The following is a 12,258-nucleotide window of genomic DNA, read 5'->3' as shown; positions in this document are numbered from 1 at the left end:
TTAATTCTTCCCCTTTTATTACTGTATGTATGCAGCAAGTAATGGAGACTGATCAAATGTGTTGTTGGGGGTGACAGGAAACTGCACATATATGAGACGTGGGTTTAACACATTCATGCTAAGGACATTACTAATATGCACTATACTATAAAAATACTTAGGATAATATAATGATATTGAATATACTTGTTATTTTTCTATGTATGTTAGTTGTGACATTTTATGCCAGTTTGACATCTTTAGCCTGAGTTGGACTTCTAGATTCAAGAGAAAGGGTTGTAGTTTCAATCCCTGGCTGTCCTGGATCAGACATTGTTGCCTTGCCCTAAGTAGGAGCCAGTTTAGTACCACAATATGGTATGGTGGCCTGGATAAACTTATATTTAAAAGCCTTATTTTATGAGGAGGGAATGAATGGCATTGTAATTTTGAAACTTCCATTAACTGTGAATGATCTCCATATATTCCCCAGAAACCACAGTGCAGTCATTGTGGACGGCTTGTCTATTGCCCAAGAAATAAAAAATGAAATAAAGACTGAAGTTAAATCCTTACTTGGAAGCGGCAAAAGAGCTCCCCATTTAACCGTGTTACTTGTTGGAAATGATCCTGCCAGTGTGGTGTATGTAAAGAACAAAAGAAAAGCTGCAGAATACACTGGTAATGCACTTCTTATTTTTACTCAGTGTCAGTTGTACTGATTTAAACTAAGTTTTTTTTTTTGTAGATCTGAGATGTGCTGCGTCACATTGGCTGCAGCCTTAACAAGTTGAACTGAATTTGTTTTGAAAAATATTTTTCTGTTCGTACTCGCAATCTGTATTTTACAGTTGTTTGCTGACAGATTTTGTCAATATTTTTTTATAAATCTGTTTCACAAGTTTTCTATGCTTCCTTTTGTTTTATTCCCAGGAGTCGCATTATTATTAGAGATGATATTAAAAGAGAGACATAGTTATAGTAAAGATAGATTGATCTTGTTTTTCCTGTATCTTCATGCTTTTTGAGATGGTTGGTTTTGAGTTTCTTTTGAAACACTATAATGACTGTTGTGTTGTTGACTCTTAAAAAGGATTACTCTTTGAAAAAATATTAATCTATGTTGCTACTGTTGTTTTTAAAAAATTCAACATAGTTTAGTTGTAATCCATTGCTTTCATCAGTCATGTTTCTTCTGCAGGGATTACATGTGATATTCTAAGACTGCCATCAACAGCTGAAGAGAAGGATGTTGTGAAGCAGATAAGTTTCCTGAACGAAAACTCTGATGTTGATGGCATCCTTGTACAGCTACCACTTCCTGAGCACATTAGTGAAAGAAACATTTGTGATGCTGTCCTTCCGCAGAAGGATGTTGATGGTTTCAACGTTCTTAACGTGGGCCGGTTCTGTGTAGATGATACAGCATTTATACCTGCAACGCCATCTGGTGTACTGGAAATAATCAAAAGACTCAGTAAGTTAATTTGATTTTTAAAAATCTATTTGATGATTGCCTCTTGAGTTGTAGTTAGAAGTCAATGTGGAAATATGAAAGTTGTTATTTGTATTGTCATCTTTCTTGTTTTCACGCATCGATTATTGCAATGCTTTACTAGCTAACTTACCATATATCTCTCTTCACAAGTTACAATGTTTTCAAAATCATGCTGCTAGGCTTGTACTAAAGAAAAAGAAGAGGGACCACATTACTCCCATGTTAAGAACGTTGCATTGGCTTCCCGTGTCAGCTAGAATGTCATATAAAATTGCAATATTATGTCATAAATGTGTCAATAACAAAGCTCCCTCATATCTTAGTGATCTCATCCAGATTTATGTTCCATCTAGATCACTAAGATCAGGCGATCAGTATCTTTTAAGAGTTCCTAGAAAAGGCGGTAAAAAATTAGCTGAAAGATCGTTCGCCCACCTTGCTCTGTCAGTTTGGAACTCTCTTCCCCAACCCTTGAGACATACAACATCTGAGTCTAAATTTTAAAAAATCTTTAAAGACACATTTAATGACATCCTTTTTAAGTCAGTAGATTCATGTTCAATACAATGTTATGTAAATGTCTATGTATCCATTTATGTATTTTGTAAATTGCAGTGTATATATTATTCTATGCTCATTTCGTGACGATGTGTAATCGTGTGCATGTGAAAAGCAAGTAGATATGTGTGTGTGTGTACGTGTGTGTGTGTGTGAGTGTGTGTGTGTGTGTGTGTGTGTGTGTGTGTGTGTGTGTGTGTTTGGCATACATGTGTGTGCACATGTGTGCTTGTTATGTGTTTGTGAGTGTGTATGCATGTGTTTGTGTGTGTGTATGTGTATATGTGTGTGTATATGAGTGTGTGGATTTGTGTGTGTGTGTGTCGCGTGCATGAATATTGTTCTTACATGCATCTATGTAAAGCGCCTAGAGCTGTGTTTACACGGGAGTGGGCGCTATAGAAATGATCTTTATTATTATTATTATTATTGCGTGGTTGGTGTTAGTTCTTGAAGAAACTGATTAGCATCTATTTGTTGAGTGAAAAAGTTCTGAATCAAGTTTTAGAAATCATATGTTTCGTAATGTGTTCATGTCACTTTTGATGAATCAAGATTTTTAAGCTCTCCTTTCAAACTTTGTTCTTTTTCACCTGATTTTAGCCAAATTATTAGCATCGACGCATCTTTTTTGTCAGATGCCCCTCTTTCCCTCGCAATAACTGAAAAAGAGGTTTTGGCAAAGAGACATGCATTGAACTGCCCCAGCAACGGAACAATGGCCAGTTGAATTCTCAGTTTCTACTTGTATGTAGGATCATGAATGAAAGGAAGATATACAGCTGAGGCAGAACAAGTGCAGTAGTGGCTTACATATTCCAACTTGCCTTGACATGTTAATTATGCATAGTATTTAAAGCGACTGTAAATTAAAACAAACAAGCTCTGTTCTGTATCTTTCTGTTTCTGTATTTTTCTGTTTTTTATCCGTCTCTCTCTATGCATATTTTATCCTGCTTTATTATGCTCCTCGACATTACGTTTCTGGATTTTTGAATTTTGTTTCAGACATTACGACGTTTGGTAAAAATGCTGTTGTATGTGGGAGATCCAAAAATGTTGGCTTGCCTATTGCAATTCACCTCAATTCTGATGGGAAAGGTGCTTCTTGTGAAGGTATAAATATAAGTTTTCCTCTCTATATATTGCTTTGAACTCTCACTCTCTTTGCTTTTCTTGAATTAAAGAAGTAGCACTTTTGATTGGCTTTAAGGGTGTGGTTAGATATATCTTTATAAAGACAATCTTTGACAATGCAAATTGTGCACATGCATAGAAAACAAGCATAGAAATGTCAGAATTTATATATGAAAAAGTACTTTTCTGATTGCTCTTCTACTTCTCCTCAGAAAATAGCCAACAAAATCTTTTTAATGGCTTTATTTTACATTGCTAAGTTAGATTCGTAGTCAAGTTGCTATTCCCTTCCTAAAAGCTTCATCAAACATGTAATTGTCAGGTTGAGGTTGTATAAGGGTGGTATTGATTCAAATGATATAAATTTTGAATACTCCAGATCCGGTCACTGGGTGCTAAGATGGCTTTCAATAAAAAGAAATAAAAAATTAGTTTTTAAAAAATAATTAAAAATTCATGATCAAGCTCTGAAATGAATAATACAAGTAAAGTTTAGTTGCAATTCATCTGTTAAGAATTCTGGACCCTTTGCATTGCTTTGCTCTCCTAACAACTGTTCTTTGTTCATATAGAATGATGAATTACTGAAGTGTCTTTAGGCCTTTCCCAAAGGGGGAACATTAATGCAAATGGGCTGTTTCATCAATGTCATGCTCATAACTGTGCCTGAACTGCAACAGGGAACTGCTGCTTTTTCTTTCCTAACCTTTAATATCGTCATTTTTCCTCTACTTCTTTTGTATGTTTGTCACACTCTTCTGACCCGCTATTTCTGGGGTGCCTTGATAGTCGAAGCAGACTTTGTGCTGTTGAAGTTAGAGAGGTGAGCAGTGTGAGCCTGATTCTCTGCAAGGATTCTCTGTTGACATCCGCCCCTTGGTGCTCGTATGACCTTATGTAGTTGCGAGCGCTGTAAGACCTCTACAAAAACAAAAAGAATGATGAATGATGTAGTATCTTCTTACCCAGGTAAAAAAGCAAAACAAACCCAAACACCTTGCTTTTTCCTGGTTGTCTTTGGTTTTATAATGTTGACCAGTGAGTATAAAGTATTTCCATGTCCTTTCTTCTTACTTTTCTCGTAAGCATCGTTTTGTCACCTTGCTTTATTTCATTATTAACGATGAATCCTCTGAAAATTCCAAGCAGCATGAGCTCTGTATGCTATTGTAATTTTGTTATGAATTGTGAAAAGTTATAGAGGATGAGTTTTTCATCCTCGCAGCTCTGTTATGTTGAGTGAATTCGTTTTATGACATCCCTCATTCATTTCTCAATTTGTAGGTGACACCACCACCACCGTATGCCATCGCAACACTCCACCAGAAAAGCTCAAGTTTTTCACGCAGCAGGCAGACATCTTAGTCACGGCAACTGGTGTGCCGGGTCTTATTACTGCTGATATGGTCAAGGACGGAGTTGTTGTGATTGACATTGGCATCACTCGCATTACGGACGACAAGGGCAAAGCCAAACTTGTTGGCGATGTTGATTTTCAAGGTTTGAGAACCCTGACAAAGATATATTATGAATGCATACCCTTAACTGCAGTTAATTTAGTAGTAGTCCCATATAATTCAGCTTTAGCTCAACTGTCAAACTTGTGTTGTAGTTTGTGCAGTTTGTTTCAGTTGCCATGTAATGTTAACTGAATACACTTAAATAATGAGATTGAAAATGACTTCCTAATGTAACATATTACTAGTACAAACCACAAATTCTACTATGATAAACTGTTTTACTGATACATTCCTTCAGCCTCACACCAACAAAAAGAAAGTACATGTTTTATCGATAGGGTTTGATCACTGACATCTATTGAGAAGAATACCTTGAAAAATGCAGTTGATAAAATGCTTCTTTAATGTCAACTGCAATTCACTCAGTTTAAAATAACTCTGAATCTGGATTTTTTAAATTAACATACAATTACTGTCACAAATGTTAGAAGTATCTAAGTGTATGACATTTTGTCCTTGTAAAGATTTCGGACAATGTTTTGATAATGTCTGAAGGCATGTGCAGCTTTTTAGTTGTTACCTGATCTGTACAGTTACCTGATGTATTCTAATGACATGTCTCTGAGAAACAAAGGTAGGTGTGATTCCTTGTTGCACAGGGTAACAAAGCAGTTGAAAACCCTCTATCCTGTATTTTTGTTTGGTTTTCACCCAATGGCCACCAAACTGGGTAAGGGGGCTCTCGTGGCCTAGAGGTTAAGGTGTTGGCCTCTCATTCAAAAGATCCCGGGTTCGAATCCAGGTAGCGACCGAAAAATTTTCTTTTCAAAATTTGTCTCCTTTCACCTCATTTCCTGCTCTCCAGCAATGTTCTGTCATCTGCTTTCGTCTCCTCTTTCTGCCCCCACCCCCTCACCTCCTTTGCCCCTTCCTCTTGGCTCCTGATTCTTTCTGCAGCCTTTCTACTGCTACTCCTTCACTTCTTCTTACTGCTGTCTTTCAACCACGCCCCTGATCTTCTGGTAGGAAAGATCTACCCCTAGCCTTCTAGGGCAAGGGCGAAAAATCTCGGAGGGCCCGTGTGCAAGTTGCACACGTTAAAGATCCCTTGGTGGTCTAAAATCGATAAGATTTGGCTTCGGCCGCCACCCGGGCAAAATTCAAAATTTCCTACCAACTGAAAATATTAGGTGTGTCCCGCGCGCTCATATGACCTTATGCAGTTGCGAGCACCGTAAAACACTTAACAAAAACAAAACAAAAAAACACTGGGTAACTGGAGACTGACTATTCTTATTCGTTTTTACTTTCTTCTTAAGCTCCTTTTTCGTTGAGTCATTTCTCTCCATATTTGTTACACTGTGACACTAGTCAGCTCAAAAAAGGGATGATTTGTGTCATTGGGTGTTTAATTCCATGTCAAAACCTTTGGTGACAACCTGTGTGACCTACCATCGAATTAAAAATATATTGCTGCTATTACTTTTAGTAGTGCTGTTAATATAAAAGCCGTTTGCTTTCTGCAGGAAGGTAAAGATCAGTAACATGAAGCAGTTTTTTTGTGAATAGCAGTATCCCTGTATCTTGATATCTGATTGTAAATCCTACCATGTCAAAAAGACAAAACATTAACACAGCATTAAGCGTATTTCTATTTGTCTCCATACAGGTGTCTCACAGAAAGCCAGTTACATCACTCCAGTTCCAGGGGGTGTCGGCCCTGTCACAGTTGCCATGGTGATCAAAAATACGTTGACAGCATACAAGAAAGAGATTAACTTTGACAGACATTCTTGACAAACAGAAATGTTGTAGTATTGCTTTGTGTGTTATTAGTACCAGCTAGGTATCAACTTTGAAGGTAACATTTCCATAAAAGTCTGTACAAAAGTCTTCAAATTTTAATATTCCTTAGAATGAAAGCTCTTTGAAACTTGGAGAAAAGCAATATTGAAATTTAAAAAGTAGTAGAACAAATAGTATCTAACCATTCGCAAGCCCATGGTACACACTTATGCACATGCTCACACAATTATTCACCAGCACATGAAAACACTCCTATATACTCACTGTATGCTGTCGCTTGCATCCTTTTATCTCAGATTTATACATTTATACAGTAGTCTCTACCTTATGGCACAATCATTGGGAGGGCTCCGAATCATGCCTTAACTGGAAGCGTTTGTTAATGTGAAACTGTGCAAAGGGTAAAGGGATGCAACCATTTTATTTCCTTAAAATTTTAGTGCCATAATATTTGTGCGTGATGTGCATCATAGGCCTAACTAAACAATACAGTCACACAAACACCAAATAAGAACTTTCTCTCAAAGACATTTCAAGTGACCAATCAAAAGACATATCAATCTCCCCATTATCGTATTGCTTGCAGAATTCTATGTGTTCATAGGGTGTGAACACTTTCTTTATCACTTTAATTGTGCTATGTTAGGAGCAGCCCTGCCAAATATCTGGTTGTCTAGACTTTTCTTTTGTTATCATGATGCATCCTGTCTGGGTTGTTGCAAAAATTTCCCTTTGTTAAATGTAACCTGTCAGTGTGTTTTGCAGATCGAAGTGCGAGTTTAGAGGATGTTACTGTGCATTTGTACTTGTAAATTATATTAGTACAGAACTCGTCTTATGACAAATGTGGGCATTTGAGCAGAGCGCGCCTTTGTGTGGCGTGCATTAAAGTGGAGACTACTGTATGTTCACCAAGAGATTTTGTTAGTAGACTATGATAGATTTCAGTACATATTTTTGAAATTGTTGAAGTTAAATATTCAATGAAGTATTAGTTTTATTGTGGGTTTATTTTTGGTTTTGTAAAGAAGAGGACAAATTTCCAACAGTTTTTGCAATATATTGGAAGCGCTTCTGCTCTTCACTTATTGTTTGTGATACTATATTGCTGATGTAACACTTTCTTTACCCTGTTGTGTCTTCTCTATAAAAAAAAAAGAAACTTACAGTTACTGAACAGATGCCAATTGATTGCTTTAAAGTGTTTAAGTCATCTTATAATTCATTGCTTGGTCCATACTTTCTGCTATAATTTCCCTGATTGGACTAAGAAAACAAGTGGAGCTGCTGTCGTCTGTTTTGACTATAGACAGTTTCATTTAATTTTTGGTATGTAGATAATATTAGGTCTGTTTTGCAAATGCCGTCCGCTGTCCATCTGATTTAATACAAAATTTGTTTAGCATGAACACTTGGCTTGTATAAACAAACTTTTGTCAGATCTGAAATTACTTTTGCTGTGAAACTCGATTATAACGAAGTCCTCGGGTTCAACCTCAAAGTTTGCTGAAACCGAGTGTTCTTTATAAAAAAAAGGTAAAGCTAATGTGAGCATCTTTATAATCGATAATGGTAGGTATATCTGTTCTGAACACGTCGTGTTGTGAATATAAGGGGACAGAACCAATGGTGTTCATGTTCCAAAATGATGGCTTATGTGGGCAGTTGCTTCCTTTGACAAAGCCCATGAACAATGGGGGTCAGGTCTTTTTTGTTCACATTTTGATTTTTCTTGTATAAGTACAGGTGTATATTGTCTCTTCAAATCAAATCATGTCTTACTATGTCCATGGCTGCTCTTATTAAGTCTTATCATAGCCGTTGCAACTTTTCCTTCCCCCCCAAAAAATTGTCAAAGAGCTGGACGCACTGCCATATTCACAACAACCCCTTGCCTCCCTTCCAATCAAATCCCTTCAGTATATCCTCATTTACTCATAGTTAGCAGGCTCCCATAAAAACCCTATATCATGAATCTCAGTTCATGTGTATTCTGTTTTCCAACATATGACTTCATTACAATTGGTTGTACTATTCACCAATACAGTGTTGGGCATTCTCATAAGTGTCTTTAGTTCATAATAATTTTAATCACAAAAGTAACCCATTTTAAAGTTTCATTGTACTGTGATCTGCACTTAACAAATAACCAAATTGGAGGCCCAGTTGTGTTCTTCCTTCTGCAGTGCTTAAAAAGTTGTTGGCTGTGGCCACTAAAGTTCCCTTGTGCCACAACATTATGTTGGTTGTAAATGCTCCCTGTTTACCTTTTACATGACGATTCCTCAGTTTTTAATGAATATTTATTATAATAATGAGGCTATGCTGTTTCAAAAGTATCAGATCTTTTTAACGTTGTTAAAAATGTAATTTGTGTTTTCTGTCAATATCACTTACTGTTTTTATGATTTAAGGGCATTCATATCTGTAGTAAACTACAGCAGCGGAAGTAATGTTGGTGCATGTACATGTACATATATTTTAGTGTTTAAAAGAAGTTTTGATGGTCTTGTTTACGAAGTTTTCAGAGATATTACTGTATTGTGGAATAAGGCTGCATAGTTTAGCCTCTGAAGTACTAACATGTAAAAAAACCAAAATGTACTCCTTGCCAGTCCATTCGACGGACAACCAAGATAATGCCTTCTCCTTAAGACTTGTGCAGGATAAGCCTCTACTATCACTTCCACACCTAAATGCACAACTCTTCTAGTATCAATAAATCAGAGGTCTCAGGCCCCCCCCCCCTCCCCCCTCCATCTTAGACCACTACGTTCTACCAAAATATTTTTGATAGAGCCAGTGACTGCTCCAAGCTTGTATGAATGCTGAGGGAGATTGTTAGATACTGAGGATTTTAGAAGACTAATCTAATAGCAGACTGTCAAGTGGAATAGTTGATAGATTGTCTGGTTGTAGACTGTCAAGTAGGACAGAGACATTAAGGTTGACCATCAAGTGGACTGGCACCCGTTTTCTTCATATCTTTTCTGGGCTTTTATATAGCTTTAGGTTCACTGTTTTGACATTTAGTGCATGCTGTAGAGTAGTTTCAACACTTATCACATATCTTGCTGTCAAAAATTGTATTTCTCAAGATAAAGTGTTAGTTTGTTTCTCTGTGCCCGATGCAGAGACATTGAAAGAAATATTTCTCACATCCAGAAGGCTTTTGATAAAGGTCTTTGTCTTGAGAAAAAGTTGTTTTTTTTAAATTTAAAAGCATGAAACATTATTTTTTTAAACATAGCATTGAAGACAAACTGCGATGGATCATTTGATGTTCTTAAGTTGCCGAATTTGCCTCTAATGCTTTCCCATGTCATACTATATATTTACAGAATTGATCTCTGTTTATGTTTTTAAAGTATTGATTTGGTTAAATTGATGTTTGATGTTGTTTATGTTTAGGTTGTGCCTAGATATAATTATTTATATAACTGGGTGAGATGCTGTTTGTTTTCTTCTTTTCTTGTTTCCTTACTGTGCAGTTTTAATCATAATGTATTAATGGGCTTTCAACCTTGCCTGTTCTTTGACAAATTGAAGTCCATATGATGCACTATTTAGTGAAATCTAATCCAGAATTATCTTCTGTTTTATTGTTAAATCTGCTCATTGGTGCTGATAGCAAGATTCCCACAAGGCATCTTAGTTTTGTCCACCATGATTTAATGAAAAAGCTGATCAATATGGATTTTCTTAAAAAATTCTTTCCGTCACTGCTATTAATTAATTGTTAAGGATGCATGAAGTACTAAAGTAGATTTATAAGTGAGACGTACTGTTCCAGGAGTAATCACATACAGTAGTAAGTGGTCCTCAGAGTTTAGTTTTATTGATGGGTTTATTGTTTTTAAAATTATGATGCAAATGAGTCATAGCTGTTTGTAGTAGTCATATATCAGTTTACACATTTTTGTGCCCTGTCAAAAGTGATCACTTTTCTCCTCGACAATGGGTAGTGGCGTCGGTGGCCTAGTGGTTAGGCTCTCGGACTCGCAACTGTAAGGTCGTGGGTTCGAATCCCGTCAGGGGCTCGACGTTGTGTCCTTGGGAAAGGCACTTTGCACCAATTTTCCTCACTTCACCCAGGTGGAAATGGGTACCCAGCTATAGACAGTGAACGATCTTGTCAGTTTGATAGTGTTTGAGCGTGTGACATCCGCTGCTTTCACTGTATACTTCCGCGGAAGCCGAGAATGTTTCTGAGTGTTCTCAACGAGGGTCTACTGGGGTAATAATAGCTGTAAAGCGCATAGAGCATGCTCTTGAGCATGGATATGCGCTATATAAATGCAATTATTATTATTGTTATTATTATTATTATTATTATTATTATTATCTGGACTGGGACAGATTCGATTTTATTTCTCCTTAGCCCAATGTTCTAACGAAAATCTGAGTGTTTCATATTTTAAATTGTCTGTTTTGTGCCTTGCCAGGACTTCATTTGATAAAGAAAACAAAGGCAAGGGTTCCTCAGGCTTCAGGAAATTTTAGAATGGAACATAATCTATTTTGAGTGCAAATTTCTTGCTCCTTGTTCCCTACTACAATGTGAAACTCTTAGTTTGATCTTGGACAAGCATTAGAATCATTGAGGTCCTTCAATTGTGTTGATGTTCTATTTAACTCTATTGAGTACATCAAAAAAGACCAGAGTGAAATATTTGAATCACCCCTTACCTTTTGAGCAATATATATGCTCCCAGAAGCGTAGCTGAATGCATTGTCCAGATATTGTTAAATTTAAAAAATATTCTTATGGCTAATTTATCTGAAAAACTCATGTTTAGAAGGGAAGGGAAAAGTATTCATTTTCATTCCTTATGAAAAGAAATCAGTAGGCTTTCCAGTACATTGTAATCTTTGGCATCAAATGATATAGACTTACATGTTGGTCAGTTTGTTCAACACAAGTTTTATTTGATAGTATTTTTACTTATGAACGGATACACAAAATGAACTTGTCATTGTACCGTGGTATGTCCTCATTTCATTTTGATAGAAAATTGTTTTGTTTTTCCAGTAATAGAATTTGCATTTATTGATTTTGCATGTTAGCTTATGAGAAATAAAAAAGTATCTTAGATTATCTCATGGTTTTTTCAATGGAGTTTTCTTTGTTTTCTTTTGTCTCATTGTTTAAAAGTCATCTTCAGCATGTTTACTTTTTTTTTTTAAATCGGATCATATTGTGTAGGTGTGGGATATCAGAACTTGCTCAAGAACATTTTTATTTTCCAGATAATATTAATTTTGAATCAAAAGTGTCATGCTCTGTAACAGAGTTTATAGCCAACTGTGGAGGTTTTAGTTCATTTTTTCTTATTAATCTTAGTCACTGACATTCAAACTGATTCTTGATTTTCTGCTGTCAGGGTCACGTGGTAGGCTTAGTCAGTGGACAATAGCTATATGTGTAATGATAGCCTGTGACTCTGATTGGTTTAGTTTTAGTAAGAGTTTTTTACGGCATTTACAACACAATAAGGTCATAAAGTGCCGAAAATTAGAGGTGTTACAAGAGAGTAACAAACACAAAAAAGGAGGAGGAGAGAGAAGGACGATAGCTTTTAATAGGAAAGAACGGAGCAAACGACGCTTGAGCACCCGCCAACCACCTACTTCTGAATGGTCTCAAGAGTAACTGTTGATGGAACAGAATACACCAGCGCCGTGATTGTGAAGCATTTTGGTCACTGTATCTGTCCCCGTCGTTTTATGCAAGAACAATTCTGAAATTATGCAAACTGAGCCCAAAAATGTGAAACTATGCGATTCTGTTAATTTTAACAAAGAATGATAAAGGAAAAT

General features: G+C 36.4%; 1 protein-coding gene across 3 annotated transcripts in view; it reads left to right on the top strand.

Moving 5' to 3' along the window:
- The window catches only part of LOC101861024 (bifunctional methylenetetrahydrofolate dehydrogenase/cyclohydrolase, mitochondrial), a 10,890-nt gene extending 1,852 nt beyond the window's left edge, over positions 1-9,038 (top strand). For all 3 annotated transcript variants that reach the window (XM_035968240.1, XM_035968239.1, XM_035968238.1), the window contains exons 3-7: positions 473-660; positions 1,181-1,456; positions 3,044-3,151; positions 4,457-4,672; positions 6,302-9,038. In XM_035968240.1, the coding sequence (XP_035824133.1) occupies positions 473-660; positions 1,181-1,456; positions 3,044-3,151; positions 4,457-4,672; positions 6,302-6,429 (916 nt within the window). In that variant the 3' untranslated portion in view covers positions 6,430-9,038. The remainder of the gene's footprint in view (positions 1-472; positions 661-1,180; positions 1,457-3,043; positions 3,152-4,456; positions 4,673-6,301) is intronic.
- Positions 9,039-12,258: the final 3,220 nt, after the last annotated feature.

This window comes from Aplysia californica, unplaced genomic scaffold (genome assembly GCF_000002075.1).
Source record: "Aplysia californica isolate F4 #8 unplaced genomic scaffold, AplCal3.0 scaffold00047, whole genome shotgun sequence".
NCBI classification, from domain to species: Eukaryota; Metazoa; Mollusca; class Gastropoda; order Aplysiida; family Aplysiidae; genus Aplysia; species Aplysia californica.
This window is presented reverse-complemented; position numbering and strand designations above follow the sequence as displayed.